The sequence below is a fragment of the Hemisphaericaspora subhashii genome (genome assembly GCF_019202705.1).
Source record: "Hemisphaericaspora subhashii strain CBS 10753 chromosome Unknown scaffold17, whole genome shotgun sequence".
NCBI lineage: Eukaryota > Fungi > Ascomycota > Pichiomycetes > Serinales > Debaryomycetaceae > Hemisphaericaspora > Hemisphaericaspora subhashii.
In genome coordinates, this window is record NW_026057434.1 from 31,653 (window position 1) to 48,790 (window position 17,138).

At 35.4% G+C, this 17,138-nt stretch overlaps 8 protein-coding genes across 8 annotated transcripts; 3 read left to right on the forward strand and 5 right to left on the reverse strand. All coding sequences in view use genetic code 12, as the record gives it.

Annotated features, from left to right (window-relative positions):
* Nucleotides 1-2: 2 nt before the first annotated feature.
* J8A68_005476 (uncharacterized protein) lies at nucleotides 3-1,793 on the forward strand (the record flags this gene model as incomplete). The annotated part of the gene is made up of 1 exon (XM_049409546.1): nucleotides 3-1,793. The coding sequence occupies one exon, from the start codon at nucleotides 3-5 to the stop codon at nucleotides 1,791-1,793; it is 1,791 nt and encodes a 596-aa protein (XP_049261189.1).
* A 619-nt stretch (nucleotides 1,794-2,412) lies between these two features.
* J8A68_005477 (uncharacterized protein) lies at nucleotides 2,413-4,140 on the reverse strand (the record flags this gene model as incomplete). The annotated part of the gene is made up of 1 exon (XM_049409547.1): nucleotides 2,413-4,140. The coding sequence occupies one exon, from the start codon at nucleotides 4,138-4,140 to the stop codon at nucleotides 2,413-2,415; it is 1,728 nt and encodes a 575-aa protein (XP_049261190.1).
* A 309-nt stretch (nucleotides 4,141-4,449) lies between these two features.
* Nucleotides 4,450-7,269, reverse strand: J8A68_005478 (uncharacterized protein; the record flags this gene model as incomplete). Its single annotated transcript, XM_049409548.1, has 1 exon — nucleotides 4,450-7,269. One exon carries the CDS (start codon nucleotides 7,267-7,269, stop codon nucleotides 4,450-4,452), a length of 2,820 nt encoding a protein of 939 aa, XP_049261191.1.
* Nucleotides 7,270-7,615: 346 nt separating this feature from the next.
* J8A68_005479 (uncharacterized protein) lies at nucleotides 7,616-9,238 on the reverse strand (the record flags this gene model as incomplete). Its single annotated transcript, XM_049409549.1, has 1 exon — nucleotides 7,616-9,238. One exon carries the CDS (start codon nucleotides 9,236-9,238, stop codon nucleotides 7,616-7,618), a length of 1,623 nt encoding a protein of 540 aa, XP_049261192.1.
* A 492-nt stretch (nucleotides 9,239-9,730) lies between these two features.
* J8A68_005480 (uncharacterized protein) lies at nucleotides 9,731-11,161 on the reverse strand (the record flags this gene model as incomplete). Its single annotated transcript, XM_049409550.1, has 1 exon — nucleotides 9,731-11,161. One exon carries the CDS (start codon nucleotides 11,159-11,161, stop codon nucleotides 9,731-9,733), a length of 1,431 nt encoding a protein of 476 aa, XP_049261193.1.
* Nucleotides 11,162-12,877: 1,716 nt separating this feature from the next.
* Nucleotides 12,878-14,230, forward strand: J8A68_005481 (uncharacterized protein; the record flags this gene model as incomplete). Its single annotated transcript, XM_049409552.1, has 1 exon — nucleotides 12,878-14,230. The coding sequence occupies one exon, from the start codon at nucleotides 12,878-12,880 to the stop codon at nucleotides 14,228-14,230; it is 1,353 nt and encodes a 450-aa protein (XP_049261194.1).
* A 670-nt stretch (nucleotides 14,231-14,900) lies between these two features.
* Nucleotides 14,901-15,269, forward strand: J8A68_005482 (mitochondrial 37S ribosomal protein uS13m; the record flags this gene model as incomplete). Its single annotated transcript, XM_049409553.1, has 1 exon — nucleotides 14,901-15,269. The coding sequence occupies one exon, from the start codon at nucleotides 14,901-14,903 to the stop codon at nucleotides 15,267-15,269; it is 369 nt and encodes a 122-aa protein (XP_049261195.1).
* A 553-nt stretch (nucleotides 15,270-15,822) lies between these two features.
* J8A68_005483 (SSY5) lies at nucleotides 15,823-17,025 on the reverse strand (the record flags this gene model as incomplete). Its single annotated transcript, XM_049409554.1, has 1 exon — nucleotides 15,823-17,025. One exon carries the CDS (start codon nucleotides 17,023-17,025, stop codon nucleotides 15,823-15,825), a length of 1,203 nt encoding a protein of 400 aa, XP_049261196.1.
* Nucleotides 17,026-17,138: the final 113 nt, after the last annotated feature.

The window sequence follows — 17,138 nt, forward strand, 5'->3', positions numbered from 1 at the left end:
CCATGGCAGAACTTTATCTTCATCCGGGAGTAGATCCACTCTCACGAATATCAATTCCTAGTCAAGTGGAATCTGATAGCAATTCATCAAAACAACTAACACCAACACTCCAAACAAACTCAATGAACAACCCATTTGCATTAATATATGATTCAGCTGATTCATTAAAAAATCGAACTTCTGCAGCTAGTCCCCCACCTAATCGATTTCATGATGATGCCTCATATCGACAAATCCTGAGTAATTTCACAAAGGCAGGTCTGACACTGAATCAACAACCAAGTCATACGAGGACTCTAAGTCCCAATGATCAACAATACTTGAATTTACCTCCACCACATCGAATAAATCCCGATGCGGTTCCTACTGTTACAATCATTGACGAAAGATTACTAAAGAGAAGTGGATCGATTATATCGAAATCAGCAACATTGAGAAATAGAAATAAGATAAAGCAACGAAATAAAACTGTTCTAAAGCATGATTTACAAGATGATGAAAATGATGATCATGATACTAAAACTAGACCACGATTTGTGTTTCCAATCAAACGCAAGACATCATTAAAATATAAGTCATTAGCATCCCTGACTAAGCCCAATTTCAGTAGTCGTGAACAATTAGTGCAATTCTTGAATAATTGCAATTATCAAGAATGGTTACATACTTTGATACCTTCCAAAATGAAAGTATTTAAACATAAGAATATCCTAAAAGTTCATCCCGATTTAACATATCAATTGAAATTATTTGAAATTAATTCAAAGGGAAACATCACAAGTAGAAAGAATTCTACTAAATTAATACCAAAATTAACAAGCAAAGGTCCAAGAACACTTGTGGGGTTGGCATATCAGAAATATCGAGAAAACGTATTTGCCAGAAATAGTAGTGAAATACCACCACCTAAATTCCAAGATTTATACCCAGATGACGTAGACTTGTTATCCGATTTCGAGATTGAACAAATAAATACCCAATTCTTGTTTGAAATCTTATTGAGACGGACTATTCTGGCCAAAATAGAATTCAGACTTCAATCCAATCGACCACAATTCACATCTCCATGGGCGACAACAACATCATCATCATCATGGAAATCATCGTCAAGACACTCAGGTTCGACAAGTACAGGCACATCTGATTCACAATTTGCATCCCCATCAGAATCATATGATGGATCTAACGAATTTGGTGACAGCCAATCGGCATCATTTTCGGCATTATCATCGTCAATAATCAAATCTTCATCATCTTCTCGAAAATCACCTAGAACTAGAGGGGGGCATAAATGCCCTCCACCACTTGGAATAACATCTTCCCCCAAGTCTCATTTTCCACACGTTCCCCCATCAAGAATATCAATTGACAGGCATCACGGAAAACAACTGCAATCTACGACTGAATCAAATCTGGCATTCACGCAGACATCGAATCAATATCAACATCACCACCAGCAGCACCATCATCAAAAACAACAATCGCAGGATCTACAACAACAGAGCAATAATCTGATGGAATACGAATTAAATCCAAGACATAGATCACAAGACACGATTTCGTCAACACGAACCTCATTACAACATACTTCAGCAGACGAGAAGGTACGATTGAAGGTTATGGAAAGGGAGTTTAGGTTTGGATTGGAGAATATTGGAGATGGGGTAAGTGATTTATCATCATTTATGGGTGGGATTTTGAGTTGTGATAGTGAGGATATGAATAGGAAAACTGTGGTCGGGACTGGAACTTCTCCTTTTGGAGAAACTATGAGTCCAGAAGTGAAGATTTGATTTATTTATTTATTTAGTGATATTAGGATATTGTTTATTATAGGAGTTTTATAGTTTGGAATATACTTGTTTCAATATTGGTTGCAAAAAAAAACAGACTTTCGAAATCATATTTCAAGATCGTAGAGAAACACCAAAAACAGATGGAAATAAGCTGCAGTTTTTATAATCGTACTGTACCTTCCAGTATCATAATGTTTCAGGAAGAGGATTAAGCAATTGATTGTTTCAACATTCTCAAGATATCTTGGAATGGATATCTGAGTCTTGATATTTAACTTGATAAACATCAACTTCCATAATGATATTATCAAATTGTACGCAACTAAGTAATTTAATTATAACATTTATTCTTATAAATAAGATAGTAATACAATATATATGATAACAAAAGTAGAAAGAAGCAACACAAAAGAAGAAGTTCCAAATAATTATGAGGAACAACAAGAAGAGAAGTAGAAATCTATATACCCTATAGAAGTTTTTAATACAGCATTATAGATAATGTATTATCAACACAACAGACTCATATTTATATCAACATCATCATCAAACCCATTATCCATTTTATCTTTTTACACTAAACAACCACATCATTCCAAAACAGGCAATATCAACTTCATGAATTATATACCATAGGAAGCATAAATTCTCTTATTCTCTTGGCCATTTCTTCATCAGGTATATCTTCAGTCATACTCCCAGCATTATTTCTAGTAGGATAATAAGAATGATCCAACACATTCAACATAAACAAAGGTATTTTATTATCCCTAACTCCTTCACATACAGACAAAACCTCATCCACCCCAATTAATCCACTATCATGTAAATTAATTAATTTATTAAACCATTTGCGATCTTTGATATAGTATGGAGTTGGATCACGTCCATTTGTAACTGGTGGAGAGTTAATAGCAGCAATTGCAGCACTAGCTAATGCATTCTCGAAATCAATTGTAGTTGTATCTGTTATTCTTGATCTCTTTAATGCCGGATCGACTGATTCATCCATAGCATTAGGAATATGGTTTTGATGTTGTTGATGGTGGGCTCGGGTGAGATGATGCATAGTGACATCAGTTGGATCCGGCCCATCATGAAGAAGCGATTTGGAGAATGGTAGCGATGTCACATCGTCAGCATCAGGAACATGATTGTGACTATGTGAATGAGAATGGGCATGGGAATGAGGGAGACCAGAGTTGCCGCTACTGGTGGCTACGACTCCAACGGTGGTGTTTGCTGTTACTGTTCCTGAAACGGATGTGCCCGAGGAAGTTGTTGAGTCTGCGGTTGAATGTCGTCTCTTTTTCGATTTTGGAGTTGAGTTGACTGAAGTTGACGATTTTGTTTTTAATGGGATTAAAGGCTTGAAATATTCATGACTGGCTTCTTGATAATCGAATTTAGGAATTTCTCCATAGATATCCCCTAAACCTTCAGCATATTTTGGGTCTAATCGAATTAATAATGGTAATACTTCATTATGATATACCGACATATATTTTAAATTATCACTAAGGAAGAAATCATTCACAATCAAATTCCCTTTATTGAAAGCACTTAATGGTGGTAATGAAAGTGATTCACTATACAACAATGACTTAACTTGTCTTTCATCGAGTATCAATGACCCTGTCGTATTATCAATTATTTGAAATCTTCCTAAATCAGGATTCCATCTATATGAATATCCAGTATTACTTGGGTTATTCTTTTGATGTAACATTAACACAAACCATATCTTGTATCTATGATGATTCACATTTAATAAATGTTGTTGACAGGAATATTTCGTATATGTAGAATAGACAGTTTCAGGATTAGCACCTCGTAATTGACCAGTAACATATGCCCAAGCTTTTTTTGTCATTGTCGCTTCAGCTCCCTTGGGGTAGGAATGTACCACATCTGATAATAGCTTTATAAGGAATTGATCCATTTTGGGTGTCCATCTTCTATATTTGGAGTCACGGGACTTGAGATCAAATTCAGTCAATCCAGAGAATTCTGTTGCCTGAGGCAGTTGTTGTTGTTGTTGTTGCTGATGAGCCACAGCTGCTTGTTGCATGTGGTACTGTTGTTGTTGTTGCTGTTGTTGTTGACGCTGTTGATGTTGTTGGTGTTGTTGGTGATGAAGCTGTGATTGTTGCTGATGGTGTAACTGTTGTTGTTGGTGCATCAATAGCTTCTGGTGATGTTCTTCTTGTTGTTGACGGTGATGGAGCTGTTGTTGTTGTTGTTGATGTTGAGCATTCTGTGTCGCTATTCTTAAGGCCTCAGCTGCTCGCTGGTTGTCAACTTGTACTTGCATTGATTTCCGTAGATTGCTATTTGAGGACATTCAGGAATATCTTAACTTGTATTAATACCCTCCTTTCACCCTAACGTAGTATGAGAGATTGGTTGGTTAATATTATTGATAATCCTGGTAAAGGTTAATAGAGATGTAAAATGTAAAAATTCATAAACAACTTGTAAACTCATTTACCCAACCAACAAAAAAAAATTTGTTGATTCGTTGTACACTTTTACATTTTCCCCCCTTAAAACCTGCAAAAAGAAAGCCACTACGAAATCCCACAAAAATAGAAAAATTGGTAAAGGAACGTCCTTTCTTATATGATCTACATATTCTACATACACCACTTCTCTATCTAATCAGATGAATTATACTACTTTCATAATTTGATTCATTATATCTGGAACCACGGGTAGTCCAATTACATTCTTCATGCTTATCTTGTATTTTAGTAAACTTATCCAACATTTCATACACTCTTTTCCTCTTGATCGATAATTGACTACTTACTGATGTACTGGTTGAAACTGCCCCAGGTGTATTTACCGGGGTAGTTAGAATTCCACTAGGAATTGAATTTGGTGCTAATGTAGTTGAAGTTGTATGGGTTAGGTTAGATACGGTCGCAAGTCTATTTCGAAGTGTGGTATATGTTGTTGATTGAGGTAATACCATTAATAATCCATAAAGTGTCTTGTATAAATATGGATGTTTCTCTGGTTCAAGTAATTGTAAACGTAATTTCAAAAATATCGGAGATTCAAGTAATTGAATTAATATATCCAATTGAGTCAATAATTGGAAAGTGACTTCCAGTTCTGATAAATTCTTGATTATTAAATATGCCAATTCATAATTTGAAGTTAATAAACATAAAGATAATGCACTTGGAGCATTATGACACCAACTTTGAAATAACAGGGAAAATAATTGCCAATCTTCTAATTTATAAACATCTAAGTTCTTTAATTTCTTTCTAAAAGAAGCCAATTCTTGTGATGTCAATAAGATATTATTCAATGTAACAACCATCATATTTATAAACTCCAAATCGTCAATTGTTGCCGTTAAGACTTCAGATAAAGTCGTGAATATTCCTTCTGCATTTAAATAAACACATAATTTCCGAATTATAAATTCAACTTTGATCCTATGAGATTTCTCATGGGCTTCTTGTTCAAATAACTTGATTAATTTTATAATAAAATCTTTGAAGAATACTTGATTTGATTCAGAAATTTTTGCCAACAACTGTAAGACTTTTAAAATCACATCATTACTTGAATCATTTGAATATTTTAATAAATCCGTTAAATCAAATTTATTATCTCCAACCAATGAAAATATTCTTAAAAATTCCAGTTGATTCCTAGAATAAATAAAAATCAACCACTCTAGTGCAGTAACTCTTGATAATTCATTAGTTGAATCTAAATATTGTCTAATTATGGCATTTATGGTTGCCGGTAATTCTACTTCATTAATACTGTCAGTAACTTCTTTAGTCAACCCAAGGATCAATTTCATATCATTTTCATTCTCATCAGTTTCATGTTGTTGTTCATTTTCTTTCTTAAAATCAGTGAATTTAGTTAAGAAATCCTGAAGAGCCAAATTGAATCCAAGGAACGAATCTCGTAATTCGAAATCACGATCCGTGTCAGTAGTTGAAATATTCTTCATTACGATGGATACGCACTCGGGAAACAGTTTTAAAATATCAACTGGGGAAATCACCAATATTTCACGTAACCATTTCAAAGCAATCGATTGAACTTGACAACAAATTTCATGTGGTTCATTTGACATATCATCTTTAGTAGTTGCAGTGATGGTATTCGAGTTGGTTTTGTTAGTTTCATTTTCTGAGCTGCGTAAGAACGAAAGAAGAATATTTATGATTTTGGCATAGTCGATGAAGATATCTTGTCCAAATAAGAATTCGTCTCCATCTTCTTCAGTTGAAGATTGTTGATGTTCTGGTTGAGATTCAATCTTGGTTTCCTTTGGTTTTCTGATAATTGTTGTATCTTCGGATCTAATAGACGCATTTTCATCCAATTCATCATCTGCATCCGCATCAATATCATCTTGGACTGATTCTGAGGGATGTAATGTAATTTCTTTGACTTCCTTAGTTATTCTGTCTGTATCTTCACCATTTTCAATTTCTTTCTTCTGTTGTTGCTCTTGTTTCTTCTCTTCTTCCACTTTCTTTTTAGCCCTTTCTTGAGCAATTTGTCGTTTCTTGACTTCGAATTTAATTTTGGAAATCGACTTAATTTCTTTAAGTAATGCATTTAATAAATTTTCTGTTTCTAACCTAACATCCGAAGGAGCATTATTAAATAAAAAATTAATCAAAGGTTCCAAGAAATTAGGTAAGAATGAGATCAATTCCAAAGAAGGAATATCATCAAACAATTCAATCCAACTTAACAAAAACTTCTTAGCAAATGGATCAATAACATATATTCTTTCTAACAAAGTAGGTATAAACTTCGGTAATGAAAATGCCTTTTGAGGATCCTGCGGATTGTTCACTTGTATAGCCAGTCCATCATTATTCACCAAATTTGTTCTTATCACACTTGATTCATCTCCCTGTTGTTGTTGCTGTTGTGCTTGCTGATGTTGCTGTTGTAATATAGAAACATAATTCGTTGATTTAGCACTCACAATATCTTTAACCAATCTATCCAAAATATCAGCCGCATTCTTGACTGATGATTCACTATCTGTAACCAAAATACACAAAATATCAAACACTTCATTAAAATAAAGCAATATCTCTCCTCTTGCAATCTTAGCTATATTATATAATGATTCACAAGCATAATATCTCACTCTAGCATCAGTATCTCTAAACGTGGCAAATATAGGTTTGATTATATCTTCCAAGAAATATGCAATTGCGAAAGAACCCAATGCAACAGAAACACTTCCCAATGCGGTAATAGCACCTAGTTTAGCGGAATTGGTCCCAATGGTTGTTATGTCTGCCAATTCGTTGATTATTCGATAGATTGTTTGACTGTCATTACGGGCAAGGGCGTTTTTGGTAATACTTTCAATTTGAAAAGCAGTGGCTTTACGTTTTTCATAGATGTGATTGGAAAGGTCTTTGATTAAGGCTGGGTCGAGGATCTTACCTTCAGTAGTTGATGACATTGGGTTGATGAGTGGTACCGGTGATCTCGTTGTTGTTTGATGATTCCTTTAGAGTTATAAAATTACAGCCTTCTAACCCGCAACAGAAATCAGAGAATACTTAAGTCACGTGATATAATTTCCTAGTCTAGTCACGATAATTTAGTTAGCTCTACCAGTAAGATAGAAGAGGGATTTAAAAGGCACTGCCCTACATTATCAATATAGTCTTTCACTAACTCTAACCATGCACATTGAACTATAAAAGAAATATAAATAAAAATCTAACCATAAAATAACCCTGCATCCCTTAAACTCTAAAAACCTATATCTCGCGATCTCGCCAATGCTCACATAAACTCGGCGATTAATATCTTCTTCTCTTTCCATTCTTCGAAGTGTCAAAATATGCATCGTCGTCCATATTTCCCATATTATAATCCTTTGACGGACTAGCCGACAGCCCTCTTTGTTGTGACTGTTGTCTCATCGGTATATTCGATAAATGTGATTCTAAAGTCGTTCCACGACGCTCTGCCTCAGGAGTTGATGATGACGAAGATGACGATGTTTGTCCATTTGGATTCGAAGTAGTGTTATGATGTAAGATTTCTCCAAGCTTTAATAGATCCGGTTCCGAAAAATCGGAAATTGAAGGTAATCTAACATGAAAATTTATATATAAATTCCCTCTATTGTATCTACTTAAATCAAATAGAACATCTCTTAATCCGTCAACATCTTCTAGATTTTGGATTAATTCACCTCCTTTTGTTATTTCATTTATGGGTATTCCTAATCCCTTGACGATTTTTGGTTCGCCGGAGTTTATCGTGCCGACAATCTCACCTTCTTGAATCAAAGGATTGTTACTATTGTTTATGCTTCGATTTCCATGGACATTGATATAAATGCGTAAAGATTGTCCCTGTTTAAGAAAATTTGGAATGGTGATCTGTCCACCTAGTAATGCCGTCTTGAGATCAATTTCATAATCCATGTATAAATCATTATATTTCCTGATTAGATAAGGATGTGATCTTTCTCGGAGATGAATAACTACATCTCCCGGTATGATATTCTTGCCTTCGTCTGCTTCACCTTGTAAAATTATTCTATCCCCATTTTTACAGCCTGGTAAAACATTGACCTTGATAAGTTTTGTTTCATGTACATATCCCGTAAATGCACATGCAGGACATCTGTCATTAGGATCGATGAATATACCTGTTCCATTACATGGTTGACATGATCCTGTTTGTTGAAATTGTGAAAAGTTATTATAAAAAGTTGTGATAATTTTTCCTGATCCTTCACATTGTTTACATGTTTTGGGATTATATCCTCCATATCCTTGACAAACTTCACATTTAACATTTTTGGGAAGGTTTAATTTAATTGTTTTCCCATATACGAAATCTCCAAGATTAACATCACAAGTATGATGGATATCTTCTCCACGGACAAATTCTTGATCTAAGGGAGATCCATATGGTTGGACAACTTTTTTCATATTCTGTTGTTGCTGTTGCTGGAGGTTAGGAATGCCCGAGAAGCTAGTTGTACTTGTTCTAACAAATGTTTGTTGTCCTCCAGGTGGTGGTGGCGGGAAATTAAACATCGAATGCTGGGAGAACATGCTATTTATATCATTAAAGACTTGTGAGAATATGTCATTTGGGAACGGAGGTCGTCCACCACCACCACCCCGTCTTTGTTGTGTAGATGGAGCTTGTGATGAAGACGCCACTTCTATAACGCCATCCAATCCCGCCTCTCCATATTTGTCATATACTGATCGTTGCTTGGGATCTCGTAAAATTTCATAAGCTCTGGTTAATTCTTTAAATTTCTCGGTTAATTCTGGATCATGATTTGTTTTGTCAGGATGACATTTTAGCGCTTGTCGTTTATATGTTCGTGCTATCTCTTCTGTTGTGGAAGATATTTCTACACCTAATAAATCGTATAAATATGTCTCCTTTACCATATGGATATTAATTCATAAATATATGTGCGTGGATATTGAATATACAGGTACCTAATATGCTCTTGTGTTTACTGTACCAGCAGTTATTCTTTAGGATGAATATGTTTATAAAAGAAGCAGATCCTTTTACTCAAATTAAGTTATTATAAAGTAAATGACTAATCAATATAATTAAGTTTTGGATCATTTACTTTAAATAAAATTGTAAAAAGATTTTGAAAACTGCATATAGAACATTCGAGAGAATTCTAAGAAACGAGAAAAAAAGATTGATTACGTAATTCAAATATTTTACTAAGTATTGAATTTAGTCACTTTGGCATACACAGAGAAATCTGGGGTAAACAGAGAGAGAGAGAGGCCGCTGTTCGTGTTGATTCATTTTATGGACCATTAATTAGCTTAAAATTTCTTGTATCACTATATAATTATACTTACTGTATTTAAGTTTATCGTAACTAGTCATATATAAATAATTAAAATGCAATCCTCCTATTGTAACATTTCATCTCTAAAATGTTTTTGGAAATTAACTTTAGTAGACTTCGTCCTTCTCTCATTCTCATTCTTCAATCTAAGTTCTACCCTTCTAATCGCTTTTTCTTCCTTTGTAACTTGATATGACGAAAGTTCAGTAGCTGCAAATCTTCTATCCACTAATGCTTGTGTTTGTTGTCCTTGGGAATATTCACGGGGTAAGGCAATATTCTGTCTATAATATCTTGCCATTGATCTGTGTCCGATTCGTGAACCCAGAGGAGTGGTTAATTCGACTCCGGATCTATCTATTTGGACTAGTGAATAATTCTTATTGATTCCATTATCATCCATATCTTCAGAAGCATCGTCAAGATCTTCTGATGCGGCATATTCGACAATAATTGCAGAGGACAGGGGGTCTTCACTGAATCCCACATGCTTGTCAGTTGTACTTTTTCTTCTGGTGGAAGATGATTCATCAATGAAATCGTAGAATTCAGCAAGAGCCAATTTGTCTTGTTTTGTTTCATATGGAATTTTGCAATGTCCTTTTGATGTGATATGTTGTCTGATACTTTCCAAACTTCTACCGACGAATCCACAAACCAAACATTCATTATCCACTGAGATTACTTCACTAAGATAATTGAGAAACCCTTCAACATTGATTAAGAACGATCTTTCAGGAATGTATAAACCATGTCTGTTAAACATATGTTTTATATTATTTTCAATTTCATGATTATTTTGATCACAAAAGAAACAATGGGTGTTTGGGATAGCTTTTATTTCTTCCATTGAATCATCATTATCGGAATAGTCATTTTCTTCATCGTCGTCATAGACGTATCCGTCCTCTTCTTCTTCTGAGGAAAGCATTTCTCCTTCCAAATCGGTGAAATCAGATTCGGTATAATTGATCTCTGATCCAGTATCTACAGATCCAATCTCGGAATGGGTATCATGATGATCGTCTAATGAAAATTGTGAAAATTCAGAAATGACACTATTGGACCCTGTAAACGGCTTTTGTCCTTCATCTTCGTCATCTTCATTGTCTGCCTCTTGTCCTTCGCTATTAGTCAGTCCCTGCTCTAGTTTCCTCAGTTGCAATTTCAAAAACTTCTTCGTCAATTGTCTTTGACCACCATGTAATTTCTTCTTTCTTGTAGCTACATAAAATCCATATTCATCTTCATTCTCTCCTCTAGAATCACCACTACCACCACCCAATTCAAATTGTCGTGAATGTAATATCTTTTCAGCAAATGTATCAGAAGAAATTGAAGGTAATTGTGCTACTCTTCTTTTAAGATTATATCGATGCCATTCAGTCTTCATATGTTGTCGTTGAAGTTCGGCATTTATAAATTTGATTCCACAAGTATTGCATGTGAATGATGCTGTTTCTGGATTAGATCCTTGTGGCATATAATTACTCATTTTTATTAAATATTATCTGTTTTGTTTGTAGTGTAAATATTAACTTGTTGGTAATTTGAATGATGATTAACTTAAAATGGAAAAGTCATTGATCCCCCTTCGTTCTCCTTTTCCTTTTTTACATGTTACGTCAAAGAAGAATTTACGGGTTAAGAAGTTAAACTGTAAGAATTTATTAAATATTAATTTTTGGTTGCGAAATTGAAACACTTCCATTTCTGATTAATTAAGTAACCTCCTTAGGTCACATTTCCATTTAATCTATAGAAAAAGCCAAACTATCATTTGAGCAGCCAGGATAGTGTCAACAACGAAAACATCAGAAATTGAAATTGAAGAAATTAAAGAGGGTGGGTTTTCCAAAAGAGGAGCAGATGAAGAAGTAGGAAGAAGCTACTAAGAGAGAGATAAAGGAAGGGTTTGGCGGGGTGGTTAGAAAGATGAATGAAGCACATACTGAGCGAAAGTAATACTTAGGTTTTGTCGGAGATTGGAATTGGTGAATTGTGGTCTAGACCTCTGCGTATTCTCAATGTCTTCTCACCCTATGCTGCCAAAATTCAGGCTTGCTTAAGCAAGTAATTAGCAAAACCACTAAAGGACGTTTCCTTCTATAAGATAAACTCTATTCTGCTACAAGATCACCTTGTGATTGGAACCCATCTCGTAAATTGAGCTCTTTTAGAATCCTTCAAAAAACTGTTGCAAATCCTTTGTTAAGGAGACGTCTGGGTGAAGGCAAATCTCTCTACACCCTTTTCCTTTCTTAGATCTTTAGTAAAAGCAATACAGCTCGCCCCAAAATGCCCAATCATACTTTATCAGAAACTAATATCCAAGATCTAATTGCTGAGAATAAAGTGGTGATTCTAAGAGTTGTCCATTCAAGGAATGAAACAACGGTGTCATTGAGTATTCATCCAAACTAATTGTCAACACAGCATCACATGCCCCACAAACAATCAAAAACAACCTCCCTGGAATCATTACCTACAATTGACCAACCTACTGAATTCTATCAAATAAAAGATGTATGGGGTTTTGATAAAGATTGGAGTAGGTAGTCCCATTGATGTTTTGGATGAACCAGTGGTAGGTCCTGATCAAGTACATGTGAAATTAGAGAGGTTGTTGATTTGTAGTGAATGTGAAAAGAGGTCCATTTGGATACGCTGGGATTCCAATTGGTTCGGAAGCTGATCATAGAAATTTGCAATCGTATTTGAATTGAAATAGTATATTATATGGTTTTTAAATGATAAGTTTGCACACAGGAGGAGCTACAGATAGGGATGAAAACTTAATCATAGAATGACAGATTTGCTATTGGTCTTATATCTTTGAAAAAGTTGTACATATACAGCAACTTTCATAAAGTGTAATTCTATCAAAATTCATAGTTCCCTGATATAACTTTATCTGACCTATTTGAAAGATTTGTTTTTTAGTGGAGACTACGACTATTGGTAACCTTTCAACCAAGTCAAACCACTTATTGGACTATATTTGGAAAGCGGATGAGACAAGCTACAGTTTACGTTCCAATTTTGTTATTATCAGTTCATAGAATTTTTGATTCATAAAATATTCTTAGGAGAAATGGCTGCAACTTTTGGAACTATCAATTCTCAATTTGCGAAAAAACCACACAACTCAAATTTGTTTGAACTTCTTTCTTTCTGCACTTTATATACAAATACAACAAATACCAACAAAATGTCTTTCCAAACTACTTCAAACACCTCCCAACAAACTTCCAAGTCAAAAATATCACTTTTATCTGTGACAGAGTTCTACAAACTCGATAAAAAATTGAAAACACCTTACTTAGTTGGTTTATTCCAGAAAAATCAGGCAACCGCCAGATTCATTTCTAAATACCAAAAGGCCAAAACCACAAAACCCAAAACAACAAGAATGATCAATTTATTAAAACAAAGTTACCAAGAAGATGAGAAATTATCAAACAGAGCTCACAAATTATTTGTGTCCATTGCTATGGACGAAGATTTGGAAAGCGGAAATTCAGAAACCGCCGACACAAACACAAATCAATCATCAATTGAAGTCCAAGAGACTGTTTCCACTGCTATTCCTGATCTTACAACTACAAATCCTGCTGCCTATACTACAACTACCGCCGCTACTTCCCCTGTTACTTCCCCTGCAGCTTCTGCTACAACTGTTACAATTACTAATATTCATCATGCTGCTGTTGCTGGTACAACCAATAGACATAGAATTTTATTTACCATTATTGAGGAAGATGAGGAAGATGATGATGAAGATGAAGAAGAAGAAGAAGGAGGAGGAGGAGGAGGAGGAGGAGGAGAAGATGAAGTAGGAGGAGAAGATGATGATGAAGATGAAGAGAAAAATGAAATTCATGCTACACAAGGTATCCCAAAATCCTTTGGATCTAAAATTCTTATAAGCTGGTACAAGACCAAGACAAATTGTAAATGGTTTGCAACGAATTATTGCCAAAAAATCAAGGAAATATGGCGGTCTATTTCAAAAAAGAATGTGCTAGTTCAAGAGCTTTGTGACCCATTGGCAGTTGATGATACCGCTAACACACAGATTGCAAAGACTAAGTTTAGTGAATTGGGTCTCCCTTCAGATTCTTATTCCATTTCTATATTAAGGTCTATCAAAATGGAGCAAAAACGCTATGGTTGGGAGTATCCCGTTGATTCCTATACTCATTATTTACTTGCTAACCATCCTAGTGTATCATCTAATAATTTCGAAGATTCACCCAAACCTACCAGAAATCCCATTTCATTTACTTCCCGTCACTCCAAAACTACCAACACTTTCAAACAAGATGAAGAATGCGAAGACATAGAATCCTGCAAAGAGAACTATTTGCATCATGCTGATTTTGACGATATAGAAGTCGGTTATCGAACTTCATCTTCGTGCTATCCAAGCAGTGACTCTATCCAAAGTTCATATTCTTGCTATCCAAGCATTGAATGTATCCGAAGTTCATCTTCTTGCTTTCAGCGTATCCGAAGTTCATCTTCGGTCTATCCAAGCATTGATTCCTTAAATTCATCATAGAATTTGGAATCCTAGGAAATGCTATATTCATACTTATGATACGGAAATGGCTATCGGCTGGTGATCGGGATGGTAATATGGTTTGGGACTCAAATGGTTGGATGTACAAGGAATGCTTTATATTTATATGCTTACTTTAATTTTTATAATAAAATTTATATTTGTAAACAAGAAATTCTCTTTTGTGATACTTATTGACTCTAGCTAGGGAATGACAATCACTACTCGGGTATTATCGCTATCACTTCTGCTAAATGCAACCGCTTTTTCATTTTGCTTAAAGCATGTTATAAGTTAAACCAAATACTTTATGAACAAAGAAATGGCACGTGATAACAAAGTCGGGTAACACCCTTCAAGAAAGCAAAACTGGATAACGCTCATAAAATTGAACTATTAATAGTCTTATATAGTTAAGGAATACAATTCCTACAATACTTGAAAGGTTTTATAATATTGATTATCCTACTAAATTATATTAATCACCCATCCCAACTTATTTGTAAATGTTTCTGAGTTGTCCATAATAATACAGTTGTAGAATGCAAGTCGTGCAAGTTGTTCAAACACCAGTAGGTGAAAAAAAAAAATTTCGTTCATAAAACCGGCTTGAGTACCAAAATACCCAATAAACAAGCCAAGTTTTTATACCACCGCCAAATAGTTAACAATGGGTGTCCATATCTTCGGTAAGAACATGAAGCACAGTGCGCTTGTCCACCTTGGACTCGCCAAAAGTATCTTCGGTATAGGTCCTCAAACCGCCCAAAAAATCTGTGCCAAAGTTGGAATCTATCCTCAAATGAGAATGAATGAATTATCAGAACCCCAAGTTATGGAAATCAATAAAGAAGTCTCACAAATGTTAGTGGAAGGACATTTGAAGCAGAAGATTAATAATGATATTAAGTTGAAGAAAAATATTGGGTCATATGTTGGTAATAGACATGCATTGGGATTGCCTGTTAGAGGTCAAAAGACGAGAAATAATGCAAATACTGCTCGTAGATTGAATAAACTTATTAGATTCCAAGTTTAGATGATGTAAATGATATTAAGAGTTTGAGGGAGTACTTGTATATATGAGTGTGTATTTAATAAAATGATATTTAATGAGAAAATGAAGCAACTATTTTTTGTAGCGGTAATTGGAAGAGGAACGTAGATCAGATTGTCAGAAACTGTCAATTGCTATCAGGAAGGGATTTTCCACAGAATATCAAACAATCACTGATACCCAATGGACCTCCAAATATGTTGATGTTCTGATTGGCGAATAAACAGACCAATTGGTGTGAGATGTATTGATAATTAGCTCTTGTTCGCTATTCAGAATCAAAATCTTCTCTACTGACCTCCTAACAATTTCTAAGAGACCAGTAAACGAACCCCCCGGCTTCACTATATTCGCTTGGTTGTTTGCACGGGATAAGTTCAGCCGATAGCAAATGCAATCTATGTCTGTCAAACAAACAAGATATTTCAAACTAGTTAGAGCATTGATAAAGACATCCATATTCATTATTACAAAACCGTCATATATTATTAACCATATACATAAATATCTACGTATTCCTATTATTATATATATATTAATCAATTCCAGGAGGCACCGCTCCATCCAACCCATCAATACTCAGCTCATCATCATCATCATCACTCTCACTCTCACTCTCATCACCCACGTCTTCCTCTTCTTCCTCTTCAGTACTCTCAACTTCACCATCACTCATCCCCTTCTCCGCAGGACAACCCACCACACCCCATTTTATCCCCGTCACATCCTCCAACCGTTCCAATATCTCACACATCGGACTAAACAATCCAAACTGTCTCCCGGCCCCATCATAACTATGCAACATCCCCACCACCCCAAGTCCCTTCTCATCCCCAATGTCTTCCAATTTCGTCAAGATCCAGGATCCACTATCTCCACCCAGAGCAAATGCTGATAGATTGTCAGGAGAATTGATTATATATTCCAGAGAATGGATGGCGCCGTCTTGCCAATAGACTAGTTTGATTCCGTTTAGGTTTCCCGTGGTATATTTTGTCGTCAGACCATATTTGAAAACACTGATTCCATGGAAGTTCGTTTGGAGGTTTGGTGGGCCGGAGATGGTGGTGTCGATGGATGCGGATGATGGGGGGATTGGTTTTGGGTTGAATCGATTTAAGGGGATGATTTTCCGGACGTAGAGATTGTCGAGGATTAAACTGGGGTCATATTCGTTGAAAGGGATGTCGTCACCGAGATAGTTTTGACATTGGAGGTTTTTATTGATTTTTATGATTGCAAGATCGGATAATATTGGCGATGCGATTGGATCATTGTCTTCAGTGGTGGTGGTGGTGGGACTATCTTGTTTTATTAATGTTCTTTCTCCCCATATGATTTGTCCAAATCTTAATTTTGGCAAATTTCTTACATCCTCTTTTGTTGTCTTGCTCTTTGGATCTGTGACTTTTACTCTCTTCAATGGGAACATTTCCCCCAATTGTGTCAACACTGATCCATATGCCACCTTCGCCTCCGCATTCGCTTTTTGATATTGAGTCATCAAAGCCAGTTTATACAACGAGATCAAAACCGAAGAAGGACAAGATACATGAGGATAAGCCGAACTTACAGTTGTAGCCCCATCTAAACAAACATGACCACATGAGATTGCGAATTTTGAATTGGCATAATGTTGCAAATGGGGTTGGGTTGATAGGTTTATGATTGGATATATGTATCCTCCCATTGTTCCTGATGTTCTGGTTGAATTTTCCACTGAAAGGGACATGGACATTGGTGGTTGGGTTATATCTGTAGGTATCCGGAATGGGAGTTTGAATTTTGTAGCGGTAGTTGTTGGGGTTGGTTGGGCGATTGATATATTTGGGTTGGGATGTGGGTGTGCTG